The sequence below is a fragment of the Nylanderia fulva genome, unplaced genomic scaffold (assembly GCF_048542155.1).
Source record: "Nylanderia fulva isolate GAGA-0341 unplaced genomic scaffold, ASM4854215v1 Scaffold76, whole genome shotgun sequence".
NCBI lineage: Eukaryota > Metazoa > Arthropoda > Insecta > Hymenoptera > Formicidae > Nylanderia > Nylanderia fulva.
Window position 1 is genome coordinate 327,407 of NW_028190873.1, and position 25,867 is coordinate 353,273.

The following is a 25,867-nucleotide window of genomic DNA, read 5'->3' on the forward strand; positions in this document are numbered from 1 at the left end:
ACTTACGCCAACCAATCACATCATCTCATTTCAGTATCAGCTTCTGTCTAGTTATTTTATGCTTTGTACGCTATTTCGTTACGCCGAATTCAATTTCTGGCGAAAGAAACGCTGATGCGTATTTGTAAAAAAAAAAAACAACTCCATTTGTGCGTTCTTCTGCCAAAGACTAAAGACAAAGAAGAAGTTAATTTTAATCCATCCATACCTATACATTAATAAGATGAATAAAAATAATTAAATAAGGATAAGTTAACAAAAATCTACTTTATTATATAAGCTTTAATAGCGTTCAATTAAAAACAGTCTACTGCTCACGACATGTGATACAAAATTTCAAGTTTAATTTGTATATTAATAGGTCTTCGTACTTTTTGCATTTGAAATTTGTTTTCTTTTTCTCTAATATTTAACATATATTGATTTCTTGTTTTACATGCATGAATTTTTGAGAATTTTGAGCAATATGAACATCATAATGCATTATTTTCTACATTGCATGTTTGAATCTTTTCAGCACAAATGCGGGTATTGTGGATGGCAGTTCCAATTTTCTACTAAATTTGTCGAGCATGAATGCTTCAAGCATTATGTGGAAGATAAGGATTGCATCGTTGTAGATGAAAATTTTGTCGTGACAATATGTTATAACAGTATGTTTATTACATTTTTTGCATATATTTTGTTGTATCATTTTATTGTATTATAGTAATTAAATGTACAGAAAATAGTATTATATTACAGGAAATAGTACATATATATATTGCATATATATATATATATACATATATATATATTACAGAAAATTGTACATAATTAATAAAATATCAAATAGCGCAAACATACCAATAAAAGTGTATCAGCTGATAGTCTGCTAATACATTCTTGTAAATAGACTTTGATCAATCATGCATTTACCATGATTCACAACGTCTTGAACGCCAGATTGCAAAGGGTGATTTCAGCGTAGCTGGAAATAATCGCAGCAGCATCACCTGTTGCCATATCCTGTGGAATATTCAAATATACAATAGTTATAACATTATGAATTAGAGAAAACATATGTTGCACAAATTCTTGAAAAATTGTATCATTAATTAATTGAAAAATATAACAAGTTGTCGCTGACCTGAACGGACAGACGTTGTTGATTGTGAAACGCCACAAACGTACTGGTTTCGTCTATGTCGTAAATTGATGGTACTATAGCAACGCGTTGACCACTAGACTTTCCATATCCAGCTGAACACAAATGGTGGAGAAGGTGCCCGGAGTTCGCGGCGCAACTCAAACTTTCCTCGAAATCCGTCAGTAATTTGTTGTCGTCGTTCTCGCTGCTGCCTAAATCAGGTTTCTCTGTAGGTGAGCACCACAGGCCAAAATTATTTCTGTGTAAATGTCTGGTGTAGAATTTAAAAGGACAAAAGAGACGTTGAGAAGAGAAGACAAAAATTAGACAAAAAGGACATCTGCATTAATGTTTTTTATAGGACCTAGTAGATTAAATTTAATATGATTATTAGAAATACAATAGATTATTACCTTAAAAATGCTGCAAAATACTAAGCTGTCCTGCATCAATAACTTCTCGTCTTCTACATATTTCGTTTATCTTGTCACTTTGCCAGCCATTTTAAATGTGCGCGTTTTACGGAACCCAAAGCATCGGTTCCCCATGAAGCGTATTATTCGAAACGCGTAGGTTACGAAAACCAATCACAAGTCCTATTTAGCATTTCTGTTAAAGCATACAACGGAACTCTAATCTACGATTGGTTGTATTAGTTACACGTTCCGCACAATACGCCCTATGTGAATGCCGTTCTTCAGAATAGTGTAACCACGGCGTATTTTTTATTAAATCACTAGATTACACTAGAATACGCAGGTTACGCTTAACGCAAGTTACGCCTCATGTGACGGCACCCTTAGGGTGCCATTACATGAAGCGCGGAAACGCGGAATAGAATAGTAACCAGATTCCCGCGTTCCGTTCCGTCTGTTTTGATTGCCTTATATTACATGGACACAGATTAATAGACAGATCGCCAAAGGCCTGTCTAAAGAGAAGACCGTCATTTTTGCCCCTTACCGACACACTTTGCCCCTGGCTCGAGTCCAGGCTAATAAAATCCTTTAATTTTACCAAAAAACTTTGCCTCTAGTGCGAGTTCAGGCTAAAATCCTTTGATTATACGTGTAAAATAAAAAGATTTTAGCCTGAACTCGCATCAAAGGCAAAGTTTTTTGGTAAAATTAAAGGATTTTATTAGCCTGGACTCGAACCAGGGGCAAAGTGTGTCGGTAAGAGGCAAAAATGACGGTCTCCTCTTTAGACAAGCCTTTGGCAATCTGTCTATTAATCTGTGACATGGAGCTGATTTTGAGCGAAAAAGCGGAACGGAAAATTATAAAATATTAATTTTTAACGATATTTATCAATTAAAATGCTTGTAATTAATAAATAAGCTGAAAAAATAAACATATTAATAAAAATTACAATATATTAAGTGAAAACAATTTAAAAAAATGAATAAAAATGTATATTTGTCACCATAACGTTCCGCTTTTCCGTGCAAATAGTGCTCCATGTAATATAAGGCAATCAAAACAGACGGAACGAGCGCGTCAAATCATTGTCAATGTGGACACAGTATTCCATCAAATTTCGGAGTCGATTGAAGAAGAAAGTTTTTATATATTTTGATTGTTTTATTATTTTAAAAGTGACAATATAATATCAAATACAATATCATGGATTTAAACATCATGTTGATGATTATTATGAAGTATCTTATACAAGCACGGGATGAACCAATAAGATAAGCAGAGTTAACTATGAAAAAAGTTTCTTCATGTTGCACACTTTCAGTTTGATGTCTGTTTCCTTTAACATAAATAAATAAACAACTAAAATGATTGCGAAATGACTCAATTGATTGTTCTGACATACTATACGTACTCATAGTAACCACAGCATTGCTGTCAACATTTATAAGATCTGTAGTTTCATCGTATGTGTTGAAACAATGGTGGTTCAAAATTATTCCACATGATCTCCTGAAAATAAAACCGCAATAGCCACACTTTGTTGCCTGTGAATAAATACAATTGTTTAATTATCTTTATTTCACCTAAAATGAAGTTATGACTTTGCAATAGGTGTTAATAATTTGTCTTATTTGACAAGTTTCATGATAGACTACATAACAAACATAATAACAAATTTAATTGGCTAATTAAAATGAAACAAGATGAATATCTTAAAAATATCAAACCGATTAAACTCAGTTACTCCATCAACAACATAGACATACCGCAATCAATAGTTTTAGTAAACAATAATATAAATAACAAAGACATCGTCATATATCTAAATAAATTCAGGGACAAACATATTAATCCTTTAATTAGTACTAATAAAAAATGGTTTATTAATTTGACTGACACAATAATTCCTTCCAATGTTACTAACTTATTACAATTTGGAAGTAAATTCGGCCTGCCGTTTAACAATGATAAAAAGTTGGCCATACACGAGTTTATCAAGGATATGGAAGGAAATTCCACTAGTTCCAACATTAAAAATTTAAAAACATTACGCAATAATTTGGTTCCACAACTTTCCAATTTTTTACATGACAAAACTAAGTTCAATTCAATTCATGATGAATTGATTTGTATGCATAAATGCACAAGGAAATTTTGCCATGATAATCCAGATATTCTTTTTACAATGGCCGATAAGGGTAACGTAACAGTCGCGATGACAAAAAAATATTACACGGATAAGATGGAGGGTTTACTTGATGACAACAGCACCTATTCTATTATAAAAAAGAATCTATCCTCTAAAATAGAAAAGGAACTAAACGATACTCTTAAAAAATGGCAAAAAAAGGGTACATTTCTAATAAAGAATACTATTCACTACGTTCCAGCGACTCCTTTCTTCCAAAATGTTATGGTCTCCCAAAAATACACAAGGAGAATACTCCATTTAGAATTATTGTGTCATCAATTAATACCACACTATACTCGATTGCCACATTTTTACATAAAATTATATCAAATAGTATTCCTACGATTAAAAGTAATGTAAATAACAGTTTTGAATTGTATAGCAAGCTAGCGGGTAAGAAAATTAGTACGGAAGATATAATATCGTTAGACGTGGTTTCACTCTTTACTAACATTCCGATAGATCTTGCAATTGAAAGTGTGAGCAATAGATGGAATGATATCAATACACATACATTAATTCCAAAAAATGAATTCATTTCTATGGTTAAATTTATATTGTCGTCAACATATTTCACATTTAATGACATTGTTTACAAGCAAGTTTATGGCACGCCTATGGGTTCTCCGTTATCGCCAATAATTGCTAACATTGTTATGCAAGATCTTGAAGAATCGATAATTAACGCATTGGATTTTGATATCAAAATGTATTATAGATATGTAGATGACATTATTATGGTGGCATCAAAGAATAAAATAGATAGTATATTGAATAAGTTTAATAGTTATCATCAACGACTACAATTTACGATTGAATACGAAATTAATAGAAGCATAAATTTTCTAGATTTAAACATTAAGATAATTGATAACGTCATACATTTGAACTGGTTCCAAAAAAAGACTTGTTCAGGTAGAGTACTATCTTTTTTATCGAATCACCTCATGTGCCACAAAATAGGAGTAATTTATAATCTCATTGATAGAGCATTGTTATTATTTCATCCCATATATCACAAGAAAAATGTAAAACTTTGTATCGAAATATTATTGGAGAACGGTTACCCTATTCATTTAATTTTTAAAGAACTTAATAGGAGAATAAAAGTATTAAACAATTGTCAGTTTAATAACAATAGAACAAAAGAAATTGCAGAGGGAAAAAATAAGAAATTTTTTGTCATCCCCTATATTAATAACATCTCTGAGACAGTGGCATCGACAATTAAAAACTCAGATTTCAGAGTAGGGTATCGTTGTCTAAATAATCTCAACAAATTTATTAGAGTTCACAAGGACAAAAACGTGCATAATAATAATAATAATGTTGTCTACAAAATTAATTGTAAGGACTGTGAAGCTTCGTATGTTGGGCAAACCAAAAGAAAATTACGTACTAGACTAAAGGAGCATATAAATAACATTAAATTTGATTCTTCCAAGCATTCGGTGGTCTTTGAACATATTGTAGATAAAAAACATGCTTTTGATTGGGATAACGTTAAAATATTTGATATTGAATCTAATTATTATAAAAGACTTATCTCGGAGATGATACACATCAAGAAACAAAAGCATGGTATAAATAATAATACAGACACCGAATTGCTCAACAACGCTTATTTTGACATTCTAGAAGAAATAGCGAATTTTTAGAATTATTAAAATGTTTATGTGTTTTGCGACTTGACACCTATTTATTCAACTTTTTAAATGTCTAGACATCAGTCAAGTACTAAGTTTAACAACAATTAGAGGCATTGTCATCTCAATTTATTCGGAACAATTGTAAGCAACAAGTAACTAATTTTTAATTTTTAATTTTTACATATACATAAGTGGATTTCTATTTTATAATATAAAAATTTTTTAAATTCAGTTTATAATAACAAATATTAAATAACTTGGAGAGGATGGACACGAATCATTGCCGGACTGATAGCCTTTCGTCGACTAACGATTGAGTGATTGGTTTGGAGTAATGTTTAAGTGCCACTCCGAGGTTTTAATAATAATTTTAAAATATTTATTGACTAGCCGGATGAATTATTTTAATTTGATTTCTGCTTCTAATTGGGACTTATCGTGTTAAACTATTTTTAATAATTTCAATTTATTGTAAATGTATTTTGCCTTTTAATTTTGACTTAATTATCTAATTTATTTTGACTGTGTATTGCGACTTTTTATTAGAATTTTTATGTATTTATTTATTTTTTTTATTTATTATTATTGTTTTAATGCGCACTGAAGGAGACTAAGTAAAGTTCGAAACGTTTGTAATTGGTTTTTTAAATTAAAATTTTTTCCAAGTTTTACAATAATTTTTTATTGCTCGTTTCACATGGCCTCGTAATATTTAATAAGTTATCATTGTGTTTGTTTACATACGAGCTTGAGCATTGTTACAGATTAGTTGATTTTGTATTATTTTTTCATTGTTAATAATTTATTATTTTGTAATTTTATATTCATATCAAAAGTGTGTAAATTACTGTGTGTAGAAACTTTTCTCTAAAAATAACAAGCTACTATATCTTTACTGAATACTAAAAAAAATTCAAATACTTACAGGACCATCTATTTATAAAGTTTTCATTTTCTATATACTTTTGAATCCACGTGCACACACGGTAACGGATTCCGCGGATTCCGCTCAAATGTGCGGGAAAAAACGACTCAATTCGCGGAAACACGGAATAGTTACTTTTCTAGTTAAACTCTCTGCCGCGTTTCTGCGTTTCCGCGCTTCATGTAATGGCACCCTTAAAGGACACTTTCAATTCTAACTTTGTAGGTTAGCTAGAATAACGCAACGCATACACGCAAACGCATACGGAAAAAGTAAAGAAAAATGCGGAAGAGCGCTGATTAGCTGTTCAATTCACGCATTCTCTGTTCCACACGTCGATTTTCGTATCATAGGACCGCACCCTGAGGGTGCCGTCACATGAGGCGTAACGGTGCCGTTAGTCACTAGATTACAAAGTACCGCAATTAGGGGGAAAAAATGCTGCCATTTTGACTCCACGCAACGCGGCCGTTTCAATTGTATATAATTGTATGTATAATCCAATTTTTTGTACAAAAGAAAATAAAATTGTAAATTATATAAAAATAATTTTTATTTATGTTTTTTTCCATTTGCTATGGCCATTTTCATCGCAACACTTCTACTGCTATGACTAGCTGCTTTTTTTACATCACTGCTTACATTTTTTAATGAAAAATGAATTCTTGTGATTACAAAATTTTTTAGAAATTTATAACCAATATTATGACACAAAGGAATAAAGTTTATCGAATATTCTTGTAAAAACATTGTTATAAAATCATTGACTTTTAATACATTAAAAAGTAAGTTAATCTCATTTTTCCGAAATAATAGTTCGCACTTATATATTAAATTATATATCTCCACGCTTGGAAATATTAAAATATTTTCTTTATATTCTCTTAATTTTGTATAAAAACTTAGCTTATTGTAGCTAGAATTGTTGTTAGAATCATTCGTAGTCATAAGAACATTAAAACAATTATTGCAATGTGTAAAATTTTTTTGTATTTTAAATAATAATGCACCTATTAAATAATATAATGCAACTTGAACTTTTTTTTTTGTCGCTGGGGAAACTATCATGGTACCGTACACCCCCGGGTAGGGGTGAGAGTTATGTGGGACTCCTTGTTCTCCTTAATCGAGCCACGAATGGTTCGACCAGGGGGCCCAAGACCTACCGCACTAAAACCCCAGCGGGTGTCCACCTCGGGCGTTGGATAGGGGACGGCGAGGATGCTGGAATCCCATGCCGTCTCGCCGCCCCCCCGCCAAGCCATCTCCGGGGAGCTGCCTCAGCCTTGCGGCCAAGACCTCTCCCCGACCGCGCAGTCAATGACTGCGCGGTTTCGTCCCGGTTGCGGCGCAGGGCGACACCGACCCTACGCCGCGCCCTCCCAAAGAGTTTGGGGGGCGGGGCCATGGCTCGAGAGCACCCGCTTGAGCCATCGCCCCCCGCCCCCACGGTGGTCGCGACCCCTAGATCCCCTAGAGGGTGATCCGGTTTGGCGTTCCACCGGGGGAGCCTTCACCAGAGGGCTCCTCTCTGAAGGAGAGGAACCCTCTTCCGTGGACGGCGTTGCCCTTCCCCCGGGTGCCCCCTGGCTCCCGGTGAGAGAGCCCCACGCGTCACGTTCTCACAGAGGGGGACCCAGGCGCCCCGGCCGGACCGCGTGGCCCCCCCCCTCGGCCCCCCCGGCTGCGGCTCCCTCCGCTCCCTTAGGAGTTAGGATTTGGCCGCAGCCGAGAGGGTTTTCCCTGACCGGGCCACTAGGGGGGGGGGCCCTAGTGGGGTGACGCGCCCACGCGCCCGGCCCGCGTGAGGCTCCCGGAGGGGAGGGCCCTTGGGACTTAGTTGTCCCCCCCCCCCGGAACCCTCATCCCGCGTCAATTGTTGACGCGAGTATATTTGGGACGGACCCCCCCTGATCCACGCCGCCACAAACGGGCAAGCCTGCCGACGGCGCGGAAAGAGAGGGCCCGGCCCCTCCTCCCATGGGTGCATGCCTCCTTCGGAGATCGTACCCCCCCCCGGCCCCCACCACCCCCGGCGGGCAGACCCGCCGACGGTGGGGGAGAGGGCACACCCCCCCGTCTGTTTGGTTTCTCCTTCCTCTCCTTCCCCCTCTTCCGCGCCTACCAGGGGCGCCCCCTTCCGGTCCCCGGCGCCACAAACGGGCGGACCCGCCGACGCCGGGGAAAGAGGGGGGACGTCCCCGTCCTCCTCCTCCCCCATTCTCTCTCTCTCCCTCTCCGCCTCCTCCTTCTGCAGCATGACTTCGCCGCAGAAAGAGGAGAACGCCTTCTATGCTTCCTCATTGTCTGTCATTGCCCTCACTACCGAGGGCAATGACAGATCCCTCCCCACCGCGGCCACGAGCCTCTCTCTCTCTCCCGCCCAGGCAACACACTCAGCGAGTGTGTGTTGGGCGGTGTCACGCTCGTGGCCGCAGTGATGACACCGCGTCGTGCGCTCTTTACCTATCCTGTGCAGGTACTCACCGAAACACCCATGTCCGGTGAGCACCTGCGTCATACGGAAGGACACCCCTCCTTTGGCCCTGTCTAGCCAGTTTTCTAGACAGGGCCGTATGGCCCCGACGGTGCGCTGTCCTGGCAATGTTAGATTTGCCAGGCTATCCTTCCAACTCTGGATCAGCGCCCGCCGGGAGTGGACCCTCACGGTACGCCGGAGACTTTCCGTCATAATGATGCCCGCCCGCTGGTACGCACGTGTGCGTGTGTATATTTCCGCATACATGCGGGCGAGCATCTCCACAGGGGGTACTCCGGAGAGTACCCCCGCTGCCGTCCAGCTCACTGTACGGTAGCCCCTGCATATCCTGTTGACTACCCGCTTCTGCACTTGCCTCAGTGCGTTCTTTGGGCCGCGGGCAGCCTCCAGGCGTTTTGACCATACAGGGGCCTCGTACAGGAGCATGGCGTGTATCATCCCGGCGTACAATTTCCTCACACCCCCGCCAGGTCCCCCGAGATTGGGCAGCAGGCGTTGCAGCGCCATTGCTGCCCTCTCTACTTTGGGGGATATGCGGCGGAAGTGCTCTTAGAAGGTCCACTTATTGTCGAGGTGGAGGCCCAGGTATTTCAAACAGGCCCCCACCTCTATCGGGGTGTCCTCCACTCTAATGTGGACTCTCGGTGGCGCCCCATGGGAGCCATTATGCAAGAAGATGGCTTCTGTTTTTTGGGGCGCCACTTTGAGTCCTATACTCCTCACATGGCGCACGACGCGGTTCACCGCTAGGTTTGCTCGAGCGGCCGCTTGTTTCCACGATTTCCCCCCGGCCATCACCAGTGTGTCGTCAGCATAACACACCGTGTGACAGCCAGGGAGGAGGGCCTGCCGAAGAACGGCGTCATATGCAAGGTTCCATAGCAGGGGCCCAAGTACCGACCCCTGTGGAACCCCGCATGTCATATGGCACCTTTGTTCCTCGGCATTTCTATCTGTATAGGCCAATTGCCTGCCCCGGAAGTAATCCGCCAGGATCGACACCAGATATTGGGGGACCCCGTGATGTTCTAGGGCCGCCCCTATCCGGTGCCATGGCAGGGTGTTGAAGGCGTTGGATATGTCCAACGATACCGCCATCAACACCCCGCCCTCCTCCGTTACGGCATCCGAGATCGAACGAACCCGCAAGATCGCGTCGATCGTGAATCGTCCGACCCGGAAGCCGTACTGATCCTGGCTCAGATCCGGTCCTTCCCGGGACAAATGGTAGACGAGGCGGTCCACTATTATTCTCTCCAATATTTTACCCGCCTCGTCTATCAAGCAAATTGGCCTATACGCCGAGGGATTATCCCTCGGCTTGCCCTCTTTGGGAAGGAGGACTACCCTTGCCTCCTTCCACTTTCGTGGGAAACAACCCATGCGGAGGCACTCGTTATACATCCTCCGCATGGGTCCAGCTAGACCCCTGTAGGCGAGAGCCCATATCCTTCCGTGTATGCTATCAGGACCCGGGGCTTTCCCGGGTTTTATTTTCCTGATGGCATTGCGGAGCTCTTCCACCGTGACCCCCATGGCCTCCTCGTGCCACTCCCATTCCCGCTCAGGAATCGGGTTTGCTGGGCCCTCTTCCCGCGGGAACAGAGTTTCGACGATTTGGCCGACAAACTGGGGGTCTAAGGACTCTGTTGTAGGGGCGCCCCCCCCCTTTTAGTTTCTTCAACACTATTCGATATGGGCGCCCCCACGGGTTCTCGTCCAGGTGGGAGAGTAGCTCCTCCTAGGCTCTCGCCTTTGCCTTCCTTATCAGGACGCGTAAGTCATCTCTTCTTGCTTTGTAGATGTCCCACGCGTCCTGATACCTTTCGGGGTCTGACCGCTCGAGTCTTTTCCTCCTCTTTACCAGCCTTCTTGCTTGGTCGGAGGAGCGTCTTGCTTCGGCAATCTCCTCCGACCACCAGTAAGTTTTTCAGGGGGGTTTTCTTTTTGTTCTGGGCATGGCTGCGTCACATGCGTCATTGACAGTCCGCAGCAGCCATGCCCTTTCCTCCTCTAGTTGAACCCCCCCATCTTTCTCTCCTCGAACCATCAGGGCCGCCTCGACCGCGGCCAGGAACGCGTCCTGATCCAACTTTTTCAGGGTCCACTTTCGAGAGGCAGACTCCCTCTCGCGGCGGCGCTCTATTACTTCGCGGGGAAAGGCACCGACGGAGAATTCGATATACTTGTGATTCGATATCGTTTCTGTCTCCGTCAGCACCCTCCACCCGCTTACCAGCCCGGAGGCAGAGGGGGTGACCTATGTTAGGTCTATGATTGACTCCCCCCGCCTCCTGACACATGTGGGCCTCCTCCCCCTATTGCAGGGGAGGAGCCCAAATCGCGCCGCCCAATCCAAAACCTGATCACCCCGCTAGTTGCCGCGCGGGGAACCCCAGACGCCCGATTTGGCGTTGAAGTCCCCGGCGACGACTATCGGGGCAGGGTGATATTCCAGGATCTGCCTCTCCATGGCGTGCAGTCTCCCGCAGAAGTCTTCTTTGTTGAGACTCGGCGGAAGATACACGCCAATCACGATGGTGGACCCCCATCTTACCGTTATCACACCCTCCCCCGACTTTAGAAGTTCTGTCGGGGGAGAGTTGGTCGCGTTCCTCTGGACGATCGCGACGGATCCGTCCGCACTGCCCATCCAGTTATCGGGCACACGGTACGGCTCCGCCACAATCCCCAGGCCGCAGTCTCTCTCCGCCATCGTGTTTGCGAAGAGATCCTGAGCCGGCCCCGAATGGTTAGTATTGGCCTGTAGAACTTTACAGGCCATCTCTCTTCTCTGTTTCCTCCGCAGGTCCCGTTGTGTCCATGGTAGTAGGATCTTTCTCTGCTAGGTCTTCCTGCAGTCTCTTCTTCTTTCTCCCTCCTTCTGTTGGGAGCTTTTCCTCCTCTCCTCTCTTCTCCCCCCTCAGTCTGGGGTGAGGGGCCCTTTGCTGTTTGGGCCCCTCATTAAAGCTTATGAGGGTGGCGGTGGGGACGGTCCTTTGGGCCGTTTCTCTAGGGGGTCCCGTCGTCCTGTTGAGCGGGATGCTCCTTTTCCCTTTATGCACCGGTGTGCACGCCTTGCCACCCGCTCTGTGGTTTGCGAGCAGCCCTTTATCCGCACACACCGGGCATCTCACGACGGCTGCGCAATTTTTTGCCGTGTGGCCCTCCTCGCCGCAGCGGTAGCATCTACCGCTGCGGTCGGTGTTGTTGGGGCATCGCGCGCTCACGTGGCCCCCCTCTAAACATTTGTAGCACTAGAGGGGTCTGGCCTCCAGCATCTCTGCGCGCGCGATCGCTCATCCTATTTTTACCGATCCTGTTTTCATGATAAGGTTCGCTACCTTCAATGGGCAACACGATCCCCATTCCTCCGGGGGTTTTCTTAATTTCCCCGGTTTGTATGTCACCTTCTTCGCAATTGCCACTTCTGGCAATTGCCTCTCGGATTTCGGGGATCTGAATGGATTCGTCCAACCCCCGGAGTCTGAGTTCTGCCGTTTTAGTAGGGCGATGTATTCTCACGCCCTCCTTATTTGCCAGTACCCTCTTCAGTTCAAGGGCAAATCTGTCCGCCTTTTCGTTTCCGTCTGGCTCGGGAATCTCAAAGATGTAGGATCCGGATATAAGACGAGTAAGACTCGAATACCCCCCTTTAGTTCTCCCTCTGCTAGGGTTCCCTTCCTATCAGAGGGATATCTGAGTATCTTTTCCAGATTTCCCTTTTTCCCTCGCGTGTCGTTTACCGGTTATTTATAGTAGAGTAAACGATCTTCCACTAGGCAGACGTCTGTGTTAAGTCAAAGCCGCCACTCCCGCAGATCCCCCAAAAAAATATGGAGCCCCTCCTGCGGGGCTCCTCCTCCTTGTGAGCATAGCCCTTTGTTTTTCCTCTAAGGGTGCAACCCCCCAGCAGAATAGAGGGCCCAGACCCCGCGCATGCCTTATGGGTTGATGTGTGCCAAGCATCACCCAGCGTACGCAGGCTCGAATCCGCAAGAGTACGTGCCTTTTCCCGTTCAGACCATGCCATGTCTAACCAGGATGTTTCCATGCTGAATACATCCCGGCACCGGCCGCCTTACGCGTTTTTATACGAGGGGGAAGGCAGACCCCTGTTTGTATGATGTCTGATCACTCGAGGTAAGCTCGAGCAACCATCATCATCCCTACCCGTGTCCCCGCCTCCGAATTTTTATACGAGGGGGAAGGCGGACCCCTGTTGCTGGCGATGTCAGCCTCTGGGAGCATGTCCCGTCACTTGATATCACCGCGCCCCGACGGGCATCCGTGACTCGAATTAATGTGCTTCCGTATTTCCGAAGGGTGAAGCACAACCCTCTTCTTCCCTGTTGCCAAAGCACCAAGGGATTCTACCCGAGCCTCCCGGTAGAGGCACGCGATCTAAGTCCCTAGCCGCTCTCCGATTTTTCAGGGGGAGGCGGACCCCCGTGCTGTCGGCTAAACGTAGCCCCGGGAATGTTTACAGTACTGAAACATTCCCGGCCCGGCTGCTTCCGCGTTTTTATACGAGGGGGAAGGCAGACCCCTGTTCGTATGATGTTTGATCACTCGAGGTAAGCTCGAGCAACCATCATCATCCCTACCCGTGTCCCCGCCTCCGCGTTTTTATACGAGGGGGAAGGCGGACCCTGTTGCTGGCGATGTCAGCCTCTGGGAGCATGTCCCGTCACTTGACATCACCGCGCCCCGGTGGGCATCCGTGTCTCGAAGTAAGTGACTCGAAGTAAGTGTGCTTACGAATTTCCGGAGGATTAAGCACAATCCTCACGACCATCTCCTTCCACACCCTTTCAGGTGAGTGAGAAGATGGTCACGCGAGCAAACCCCAGGCGATCCATGGGCCCCCCCGTTGATCGCCATCTTGTCGTGGTGGGGGGGCTCACCCCTCGCAAGGGAATAGCCTTGCGAGGGGTGCTAAGAGCGATCGGTACCTCTTGTAGAGGTACAAGAGGCCTGGTGGGGCCTTAGGGTTTCGGCCCACCACCCTTGGAAGGCCACCAAGTAAAAAAACCAAATAAACAACATGGACGGACGAAACAACAGGAGAAAACTTACCGGCCCAGGGGTTTCGGATGCCCCAGGGCCCGGCGGAGAGGGGGGTATCATCCCGGCCTCCACTCCGTCGTTAACGAGCGACGGGTGCGAGAGTGGGGATGGGTGGTCGACGGATTCGTCGATCGCGTCGGCGGGGGGGTTTACAGACCCCAGGGCGGTGAGGCCGAAGTACTTGCTTCCGGGCCTCACATGGGAGAGAGACTTGGCCCCATGGTGGTCCAAGGAGGACATTGATGTCCCCACGACGCGCCTCTTCCGGAGGTCTTTGCGCATCTGGAAGATGGTGAAGAGGAAGGTTGATGAATTCAACAAAGCCATCATGGAGGAAGTCCGGTCGGATGGGAAGATGAGTCCCATCCTGAGAGAAGCTACGGGCTTTGCCGGACGCATGTGGCGCATGACGCGCGAACTGACGGAGGTCTCTGCAGAGCTCACGCGTAGAGAGTGCATCCGCTTCGGGCAGGATGAGGAGGAGAACGCGAGGCTCTGCAGAGACCAAGGGACCCAAACCCAGGAGGAGAAGGGGGTTCCAGCTGGAACCCAGACCGAGGAGACGCCTGCAACGGTGGCCCCTTTGCCGGGGGAGTTGGCGGACAGACTCGAGGAGATATCCTCGGGGCTGGCCGCCAACTCGGACCGGCTGGGACTGCTCGAGGGGCGCCTTGCGAAGATGGGGGTCGGTCGTGTTAGGAGGAAGACTCGGGTGGCCCGGGAGATCTTCGGAGAGGAGAGCGTGATGGAGATTGGCACCGGGACCGAGACCGAAGCCGAGACGGTGACGACGGGGACGGCTACGGACGACACGACGACGACGACAAAGACGGACAAGGGGAAGACGACAAAGGGGGTTGGGGAGGCCACAGGGGTGTGGGCGAGAGTGGTGGGGAGGAGAGCAGGGAGGAGAGAGAGAGGGGAGATGAAGGGGAAGGAGAAGGAGAAGGTGACCGCTGGTGGAGGCGGTCGGCGGGAGAGGAGAGTTGGCGGCGGGGTAACCGTCGCCAACATTATGGGAGCGCTGAGATGTTACCGGTGTCTATGTGTGGGGCACACGTGGCGCCGGTGCACTTCGGCGGTGGACAGGGGTAGCCGCTGCTACCGCTGCGGCTCCCCTGGCCACAAGGAGGTTGGGTGCCTGTCCGGCCTTAGATGTCCACTTTGCGTGGACTTTCGACGGCCGGCCAGGCACCGAATCGGAGGCCCGGGATGCCTAACAGCACCCCTGGCAGAGTCGAGAGAAGGGGGCGCGGCCCTCCGTCCCCCGTCGTTGGCGGTCGTGCTCACGGGTGCGGCTGTCCGCGGCGGGGGTCGGGGGGCCCGCCCGATACCGGCGTCATTAGTTGACACCGGATGAGGGTGTCGGGGGGGACATGGGGGCGCTTAGGCGCTCCCCTCCCCCCCACCTTTCGGGAGGGAGGGGCCCCACCGGTTGCGGGTGAACTCTGACCCTTAGGGGCAGAGGGAGGTCGCAACCGGGGGAGTCAGGAGGGGGGGCCACGTGTCCCTGGCGGGCGGGCATTGCCCTCCCGTCCGGGGTGCCTGGGTCCCTCTCGAGGACGGAGACGTGACGTGTGGGGCCCTCTCACCGGGAGCCGTAGGCACCGGTGGGAGGGCAACACCGTCCACGGAGGGGGTTTCTCTCCTTCTGAGAGGAACCCTCTGGAGAGGGCCTCCGGGGCGAATGCCGAATCCCCACTCCCTTCGGGAGGGGGAGGGAGCATCGCTTCGGAGGCGGGGGTGGCGGCTCGAGCGGGATACTCGAGCCGTGACCCCGCCCCCCAAACTCTTTGGGAGGGCGCGACGTAGGGTCGATACCGCCCTGCGTCGCAACCGCGAGGACCCCCGCACGATGACATTCGCGGGGGGGAGAGTGTCGCCCTCAACGGCACTCTCCCAAGGAGGGATTAGGCGGGGGGGCGGCCAGTCGGCATGGGAAACCAGCATCCTGGCCGTCTCCCATTAACGCCCGGGAAGGTATCCGCAGTGGGTTTAGTGAGGTATGTCTTGGGCCCCCTGACCGATCCACTCGTGGATCGGCCAAGGGGAACAAGAAGTCCCACATAACCATCCGCTCTCTTCCCGGAGAGCGGTGGTATCCATGAGGATTCCCACTGCGTCAAAAAAAAAAAAAAAGGCGATCCATGGGACAAGGGCGGCTGATCACCCCGGCACGGCTAAGCCCACCGGTACATCACCGCCGCCCAAGTCCCACAGTCGGGACTGCACCTACCCGAACATTCCCCATCTTGGAGATGCAATCTACTAGCGAGGAGACGGTTGTTCCCGGGAGGCTCGCCGGTGCTTAGCCGTCTCCCCCCAAGCCACCGCCCTCCCCGTGAGTGCCCCACAAGTGAGGCACCCGTGCCGTGTCTCCATAAGATTTGGGACTTGAGCCAAGCTATGGGTCCCTCCTCCTATGGACGGCTAATCCGAGGGGAAAAGTTTCCTCGGATTCGCGCCTAGTGCGCCGCGAGGCACCTTTAAAGTCTTCAGCTCCCCTGGCCACGGCTTAAGGACAATTGTCCCCGCTCTACAGGCCTAGGCGTTCACCCGGCGTTTGAGCGTGACCGTAGCACTCGAGAGAGGAGCCGAAAAACCCCGCCGATGCCCAGAGATGCGTGTCGGTACACACACTCTGCCCGAAACCATTGCCCCGTTAGCCGCCAAGGGGATACCTCGACGTTTCCAGCTCTCACCGCGTGGAGGTGGGGATGGTACATGGACCGGCGTCCTTTGAGAGCCATGCAGCTTGAACTGTATTATTTAAATCAGTTTCCTTTTCATTTCCAAGCAATGATTGATATATATTTATATTCCATAAATTTTCATTGCTCTGCAGACATCTCTATTCTGCAGAGGAATTTCTAGAATCTAATTGTTTTATTTCATTACAATAAGTAATAAGATCATTAGAGTCAATAACAGAATAGTTACTACGATTAATATTTGCCTGATATTGTGATAAACAAACAAGTCTAAAGTATCTCTTCCAATTAATTGAAGCCATTCATGCCTTTTTTCTTTATTTTTCGGAACACGAAATAACCGAAATCCTCTTTCGCTGCAATTATTGCAGTCTTTAACACAACAACCTGGCATCTTGATACCTCTTATTTCTCTTCATGTGCGAAGAAGGTTATAACAGATTATAAAGACTGCACTTAAAGTAGAGATGATTTACACAATGTATACGCTATCTACACTTTTTGACACCATCTTGACTCCCATGTATCTTATGAATTGCGTTACTTTGTAATCTAGTGACTTTAGGTGCCGTCACATGCAGCGTAAGGGTGCCGTCACATGAGGCGTAACTTGCGTTAAGCGTAACCTGCGTATTCTAGTGTAATCTAGTGATTTAATAAAAGATACGCCGTGGTTACGCTATTCTGAAAAACGGCATTCACATAGGGCGTATTGCGCGGAACGTGTAACTAATACAACCAATCGTAGATTAGAGTTTCCGGTGTATGCTTTAACAGAAATGCTAAATAGGACTTGTGATTGGTTTTCGTAACCTACGCGTCCTGAATAATACGCTTTATGGGGAACCGATGCTTTGGGTTCCGTAAAACGTGCATATTTAAAATAGCTGGCAAGGTAGCAAGATAAACGAAATAGAAGACGAGAAGTAATCGATGCAGGACAGCTTAGCATTTTGCAATATTTTTAAGAAAATAATATGTAGAAAATAATGCATTAAGATGTTCATATTGTTCAAAATTCTCAAAAATTCATACATGTAAAACAAGAAATCAGTATATGTTAAATATTAGAGAAAGAAAAAACAGATTTGCAAAAAATACGAAGACCTACTAATATACAATTTAACCTTGAAATTTTGTATCACATGTCGTGAGCAGTAGACTGTTTAGTATAATCGAACGCTATTAAGCTTTATATAATAAATTAAATTTTTGTTAACTTATTTGATTATTCTTGTTCATCTTATTAGAAATGTATAGGTATGGATGGATTAAAATTGACTTCTTCTTCTTCTTTGTCTTTGGCAAAAGAACGCACAAATGGAGTTGTGTAGTTTTTTTTACAATCACGCATTAGCGTTTCTTCTGCCAGAAATTGGATTCGGCGTAACGATAATAGTGTACAAAGCATAAAATAACTAGATAGAAGCCGATACTGAAATGAGACAATGTGATTGGTCGGCGTAAATTACCGCAAGTTATGCGTACGTAAGTTACGCCTCATGTGACGGCACGCTACAGCTCACGTGACGGCACCCTAAGTAAGCGAATTTCCATTATATACACAATATTAATTCGCCGAATTTTTATATAATACACAGTGTGTCCTATAAGTTTTAAGAGTGTGGCTATAAAAGACGCAAAAAAATTACAAAAATGTTTTCAACAAATTTTTTATTCGAAATAGTCTCCATTAGAAGTAATACACATGTTGGCAAATTGTAGCCTATGAAAACATTTACAGTGAAGTATATATTTTAATAATAAATTTTATAGATATGGCAATACATAGCCGACCACATCTACATACATAGAAGTACTGAAAAATGTTTTTTTTTTAATCTCCTCCGGACACTTTTGAATACAGAAACTATAAATAATTATTACCAGTTGATGTCAATAAAATATCTACGATTTTAACTGAATTGAATAAGAAATATAAAGATATATATAATCGAAATAATTGAACAAAGGCCTTTCTTCGAGAAAATTTTTTAACAATTAATTTATTATTGAAAAATTATACACTGCGGAACGTTTCGAACATTTACTTATGTCATCTTCAGCCGCTAATCCTTACGAAATACTACAAATTTGTAAGGATTAGCGGCTGAAGCTGACATAAGTAAATGTTCGAAATGTTCCGCAGTGTATGATTTTTCAATAATGAATTAATTGTCAAAAAATTTGTTCGAAAAAAGGCCTTTGTTCAGTTATTTCGATTATATATATTATTAAATTAAGATTTAGAAAGACAGGGCCAACTATAACGAGCAAATTAAATTAGTGAGAGATGTAATGTCAACACATAATTGATTTATTTCTTAGTAGATACAATGATAATAAAAATAATAAAACGTTTCGGCTGTTACCTCAGCCTTCTTCAGTAAATATAAAAACAATAAAAATTCTTTTAAGTAAAATTATGACATATTACGCATTATAGTCTATTTTTTAATGAACATGGTTTAATAAGTCGATGAATTTAAATTGGGTTACGCTTATAACATTTATTAAATTAGATATTGTTTCTAATCGGCTAACCATTTTTTAGTTAAGATGGTAAACTTTTTGATTATGTCAAAAAACATGTAAACGAGTTCCCTGTTGTTAGTAGAACCGATTGACGGTCCATTCCACGTCATCAATTCTTTTGAACATTATTAGTTAAAATTATCGTCAGAACCGCTTGATATGAGAATTGAAAACAATTAGATGTTATCCAGCATCAAAAAGTTAGTCCCCATCATCAAGGATATTTCCGAGTAAGTTCGTCATTGCAGTATATTTCACCGTGATTGTCTAAGTATATTTTTATTTTTTCGGTATATTAATTTATATTAATAAGTTATTTTTTATGTAAAAGATCATAATTGTGATTAGAATTGCTTACTTAAATTGATGAGTAGTCAAGATTCCGCCAAGTTGATGTGTTCACTATACAGAGTCACAGTATGATGTGTCGAGTTCAAACCGTGACTCCTATTATTATTATTATTATTTATTAGATAATTCTTCTAGAATGTCAAAATATGACTCGTCAAGCATGTCGGTATCTTTTTTTAGGTTTAGACCGTTTTTTTGTTCCTTTATATGGATCATTTCAGAAACATTTCTCTTCTGGAAATTAGATTCGGAATCTAAAATTTTTATGTCTTCCCAATTAAATGAGTGTTGGTAATTAAGAATATGTTCCGAGATGACCGAATGCTTTGACGAATCTAACTTTATATTATTTACATGTTCTTTAACTCTCGTTTTAAGTTGTCTTTTGGTTTGGCCAACATATGTCGCATCGCAATCGTGACATGAGATCTTATAAACAACATTGGAATTAGTTGAAAATTGATTTTTATCTTTATGAACCTTGATAAAACGATTGAGTTTATCAAGACAACGATAGCCTATAGTCATTTCTGTTTTTTTGATAGATGATGCGATTTTGTCAGAAATGCTATTCACATAAGGAATAACAAAGAAATTCTTTTTTTCATTATCTCCATCTATTTTAGGAACCTTGGTAATATTATTATCATTAGTCAAGATATTTAGTTTGGAATTAATAAGATACTTAATTCTTTGATTAATAGCGGAGAAAATAAATTCTAAAGGATAACCGTTGTTACGTAAAATAGTTATGATTGAATTTATATTCTTATTATGGAATTCTGGATGTGAAAGAAGAAGAGCTCTATCTACTAAGTTATAAATAATGCCTTTTTTTTGGCAGAAAGGATGGTTAGAGTAATAGGAAAGAGTTCTTCCAGAAAATGTTTTTTTCTGAAACCAATCAACAAAAATGGTATTGTTAATTAATTTCAATGATACATCTAAGAAATTTAAACAACGGTTATCCTCATATTCCAATGTGAATTTGAGTCTGTCATGGTATTTGTTAAAAGAATCCACAATCAAATCAACCTTCTCCTCAGGAACTGTCATAATGATATCATCAACGTATCTATAATAAAATGGGATGTCGATATTAATCAAGTCAAGAACAGAATTTTCCAAATCTTCCATTATTAAGTCAGCTATTATGGGCGATAATGGTGATCCCATGGGGGTGCCGAAAATTTGTTTATAAATTATATTGTTAAATGTAAAATATGTAGATGACAGAACAAATTCTATACATTTAATAAATTGTTCTTTTGGAATTTTTGTCTGTGACTTAATATACTCCCATCTATTATTAACACTGTTAATCGCAAGGTTGATAGGTACATTAGTGAAGAGAGAGATAGCATTTAATGATATCATTATTTCTGAATTCCTTAACTTTTTTCCCGTAAGAATCCTGCACAATTCAAAACTATTATTTATATGGCTTTTTGGTGGGGGAAGGCTTCGTGACAATATATTGTAAATATATGTGGCTATATTGTAAAGAGCCGTATTAATAGATGATACAATAATTCTAAAAGGAATGTTCTGTTTGTGAATTTTAGGGAGACCGTAAGCTTTCGGTAGTATGGAATCACTAGAGTGCATAAAATAATATTCTTTTTTTGAAATATATCCTTTTGTTAGCAAATTTTTGATAGTGTGATTGAGTTCTCTTTCAATTTTTAAGATTGGATTCTTATTGACCACGCAGTAAGTGTTAACATCTGTAAGAAGTTCAGTTACTTTATTATTGTAAAAATCCCTTTCCATTGCAACTGTCACATTACCCTTGTCAGATCGCGTAAATATTATATTGTTGTTTTCTCTGCAAAATTTTACTGTCGTATTGTACATATCAGTAATTTTTTCATTTATTAAATTCTTTTTGTGAAAATTATGTAGATAATGATTAAATTGGGGGATTGCAATATTCCTAATAGTTCTGAGGTTTTGTAAATTATTTCTTTTTCCATTAGCTTCCAAATCTTTGATAAATTCATGTATGGCAGTTTTTTTATTGGAGATGGGAAGATTGAAATTACTACTCATTTGTAAAAGATTAGATACTTTTAGTGGGATTTCTGTGTTCGTTAAATTAATGAACCATTTATTATTAGTTTTGTTTAATGGGTCAATATCATTAATAATAGAGGACTTAGGATCAATATGGATGTCTATGATTGTTTCATTAGAACTCTTAGTGGTTAAATTTTTAGTATATTTGATTGGTTGTGATGTTTCCTTATTTAACCTGCAAAAATAATGAATAGGTTGAATTTTTTTCATATGATCACTAATTTTTTTGTTTTTTAACCACAGGAATTTCTTTAAGTGAGACCTATATAATCTTTCTTTGCATTTGTTAAAGGATTTTCTTTGATATATAATTATTGATTGCCATACATAAACAGGGATAGAAATGGATAACTTATGTAAAAATTGTAATATTTCTCTTTGTAAAGTGTCAACAACTCTGTACAAATCATAAATTTCTATTTTTAAAATTTCTGTTTTGAATTTGTGCTGCATTCTTGTCAATTTATTTATTAGTTTATAATTGTGAATGTTAAATTGTGTTTTTCCAATGTTGGATATATTATTATCATTCGAGCCAATCTTTTTTGTATTATATAATTGTCATTTTAAATATAAAGATATTTGATTAAAATACAGTAATTAATTATGAATGTAATAAGTTCATACTTCCACAAAATATTGGCAAATCTTCAGCCAAACTGGAATTTACAAATACTCTTGCATCATGCACTGAACCAGGGTAGCCAATGAATACATCTAAAAACTTCTTCTGTTCATTAACCCCTTGCATGTATACAGAAAAATAATGCTTTCTATTGATGTAAGCCACTGGATCTTCAGAAGGTTTGTCAATACGGATATGTAAACCGGGTCAATACATCCTATTAACAGAAAAGAAATACATTAAATGAATTAATATAATTGGATTACAAAATTGTGATAAATTAAATATATCATCAAAGAGAATTACATTATTACCAATTACTCCTGAAAAACCTTTACTATCAAGATAATATCTTTGCGGTCTATGTTTCTCTACTTCAGTAGGATACCGAATGACTTCATTCCTTATATCATACAAAAACAGTGTGACCCTCCGTAAGACAGATTCAAGAGTACTAAGAGAGAGATCGAATCTGTCAGCAACATCTCTGAAACTAGCACTTTGATAGCCAGAAAACCACAAAAAAGTGAGAATGTTTTTTAGCTGAAACTACTCTGAATCTTCCATTTCCTATAAAATATTAATCAAACTTTATTCAAAATAAAGTCAAAAATATTTTTAATATACATATCTAATTTGAAAAAATCAATACTTACCTCCTAAATTTCTAAAATATGGCCAATAGCTAAATTGCTCTACCCTAGAAAACACCGATATATAATTGTTACATTGCTATAACAAAACGAAATATAACAGGTAATATAACGTGTACGTTACATGTAACATCCATGTTAGTAATTTCCCACTCATAGATGTAACATTTTCATATAACATATATTACATTGTAGTTATACTATAATTATATACCAAATAGCACATTGATATATTGATAAGTCAGTGCTATCTTGAGATATAATGACAATATAACTACAATGTAATATATGTAATATTAAAAATGTTACATCTATGAGTGGGAAATTACAACTAACATATACGTTACATGTAACATGCTTAAGTATATAACATTTATATACTGTGTTTGCTGGGACCATACTCAAAAAGCGTTCTTTTCAAACAAAAATGCATAACAAATTCTTTATTTGTATACATAGGTACGGTATTTTCAATGTAGTTGGTTATGCATGTCCTATGTATTCTTTGAACAAAACCTTCTGCAATTTCAACAATTGCGTTAATGGCAATATCTGCAAAGATAAATTATATAAAATCCAATAAAAATGCACAAATTACTTAAGAAAAAATGAATTTTAAAATTACAAGATTTTTAGAGATTACACCAAAGTTAGAAACGTCACATCTTTATCATCAATACTCACTTTCTATTAATTCTATTTCATCATCGTTCCCATTGTCTTCTAACAAATCACCAATTTCTGCCAAAGATACAGGATTTTTTGTCAAAAAGTCATCATTAATATTATTTATAATAATAATACGAAAACCGTCAGAAAAATCTAGGCGATCCATTGTCAAATTGTCAATGATGTGCGATGTGCGATTGGAAGGGGAGTCCCCAAACCGTTCGTGTCACTGAACGTTGGTGCACATAAACCCATCTGATCCAACTGCCATCATGTGTACATTGGAGCATGTGACGCGAACAAACCTCTTGGCAGAATGTAAATTTTGATGTCGTAAGTATTAATAAATAATATATGATACTAGGAACGACGAAGTTCACATATGAAACCTTTTTTTGATAAAACAAGCAAAGTCCAGCACGTCGTAGTTCATGAATTGGCCGAAGATCATACTGCGAACAACGCCCAGGAAATGAGACCATATTTTGACTCACCCCCACTACTGGATAAAACAAATAGCTGTGCGTTTGCGCAGTCGCAGTGTCATTAGAATGTCATGGCAGTAAAAGTTATTCGCAAGTATCCACACATGTGATTGCTAAATATATCTGAGGTAAGATATAAATTTTATATAACTTATACTACATTAATACTAAACATTAATAATAAAATAGTCTTAAAGTTTGTAGAAAAGTCGAAAAGAAAAGATTTTTGCAATTTATCAGCTTGTCAGCAGCATAGACGTATTGTTAACTTCACAAATGAAGAGGTTAACTGCACGAAAAAAAGACGATCGAGGTCTTGGCGGGCAAAGTCGCAAGTTTTTTATCAGAGAAATATTGACTAATAATTTAGCGATATAATCTGGCATAGAAATTAGCTATAAAGTAAAGTCAAAAGTGTGGTCAGTACTAACAAGGATAGATTGAAGGAAGGTCCAGAGAAGGTTCGGAAAGGCTGAAATAGAATAATCCTTGTCGGCCCTGGATGAGAGGTTAGGAAGAAAAGGAACAACAGCTCAAAATGGCGAGGCGGGAAAGAGATATGTAGACAAAGAGAAAGGAGATAAGATTAGTACAATAGGTAGAAGAATAACAGTAGAAAGAGAAAAGTATGAAAAATTTTTTGAAGACGCTTTAAGATATAGAAAATTAGCTAAAGAGAAAAGCAGTTATCAAAGAAAATATTATAATATAAAAAAAATAAAATCTAAAGAAGAAAGAATAGGTAAAATAGCAGGTAAAAATGAAAGAAAAGAACAGAATAAGAAGGAAAAAGAAGAAGAGAAAAATAAAGATGAAAAGTGAGACAAAAGAGAGGATAGGTATATAGAAAATAGGATAAAACAGGATCTTAGAATAGAGGGGAAGATAGGGATAGGTAAGGAGATAGAAGAGGAGAGTAACAGTAAGAGGGTAAACAGGGAAATTGACAAGAATAAACAAAATAGTATAGAGGTAGAAGATAGACCAGAAAAAAAATAAATACGACTATAAAGACAAAAAACAATAGAGTAAAGATGATAATTAACAAAGGTAAGCTAAAGTATGAAGAGGAGATAGGAGACCAGGACAGGGAAATTTTAGAAGGTAGGAACCATAGGTTTAAAAGCGGACACAAAGGAGAAATAATTGTTGAGGCAAATATTAATTCAAAATATAGGACAAAAAGCAGAGCACACAATGCAATTAAGAATGGTAATAATTTCGTCAACCATATCTGGCTATAATTACTATTTATTAAGCTTCACGACGTTTCGGGCCCGAAACGTCGTGAAGCTTAATAAATAGTAATTATAGCCAGATATGGTTGACGAAATTATTACCATTTTTAACTATTGACTGGTGACTTCTTAGTTCTTTATATATATAATGCAATTAAGATTGCATCGCTAATATATAGAGTAGGAATTAAAGTAGAAAAGATAAGAAATATAGGTTTTTGTAGATCGCTGATATATTGTAAAAATATAGTTGAAGCAAACAGATGCTTGGACATAGGTATAGGAACAGAGGAACAACAAATACAATTCTCGATTCCAAACAGGGTGAAGAAATGTAAGGGAGTGATATTAGAATGGGAATTGGAGATGCCCTTACATGAGTTGATAAAAGCCATGGAAGATACATCTGGAATAATACAAATTGAAAGAATGAAGAGAAGAGTGTGAGATCCAAAAAGTGGAGAATATAAGACTGACTATACACATCATATTATGATAACGATGGAAGGCAACAAACTCCCCAAAGAGCTCAAAATATTTGGTGGAACAGTTGCGATTAGGGTAAGACCATACATAGAACCAGTCAAGCAGTGTTTTTAATGTTTTAGGTTTGGGCACATCCAGGCGGTTTGTAA

The 25,867-nt window shown here is 41.5% G+C and overlaps 1 protein-coding gene across 1 annotated transcript; it reads right to left on the bottom strand.

Moving 5' to 3' along the window:
- Positions 1-11,190: 11,190 nt before the first annotated feature.
- On the bottom strand, positions 11,191-11,532 carry LOC146720160 (uncharacterized). The gene has a single exon (XM_085489000.1). It carries the CDS (start codon positions 11,530-11,532, stop codon positions 11,191-11,193), a length of 342 nt encoding a protein of 113 aa, XP_085345126.1.
- Positions 11,533-25,867: the final 14,335 nt, after the last annotated feature.

Bases quoted from the DNA above. Each gene is read 5' to 3' on its own strand.
- LOC146720160 (XM_085489000.1), bottom strand. From the start codon at position 11,532: ATGGCGGAGAGAGACTGCGGCCTGGGGATTGTGGCGGAGCCGTACCGT.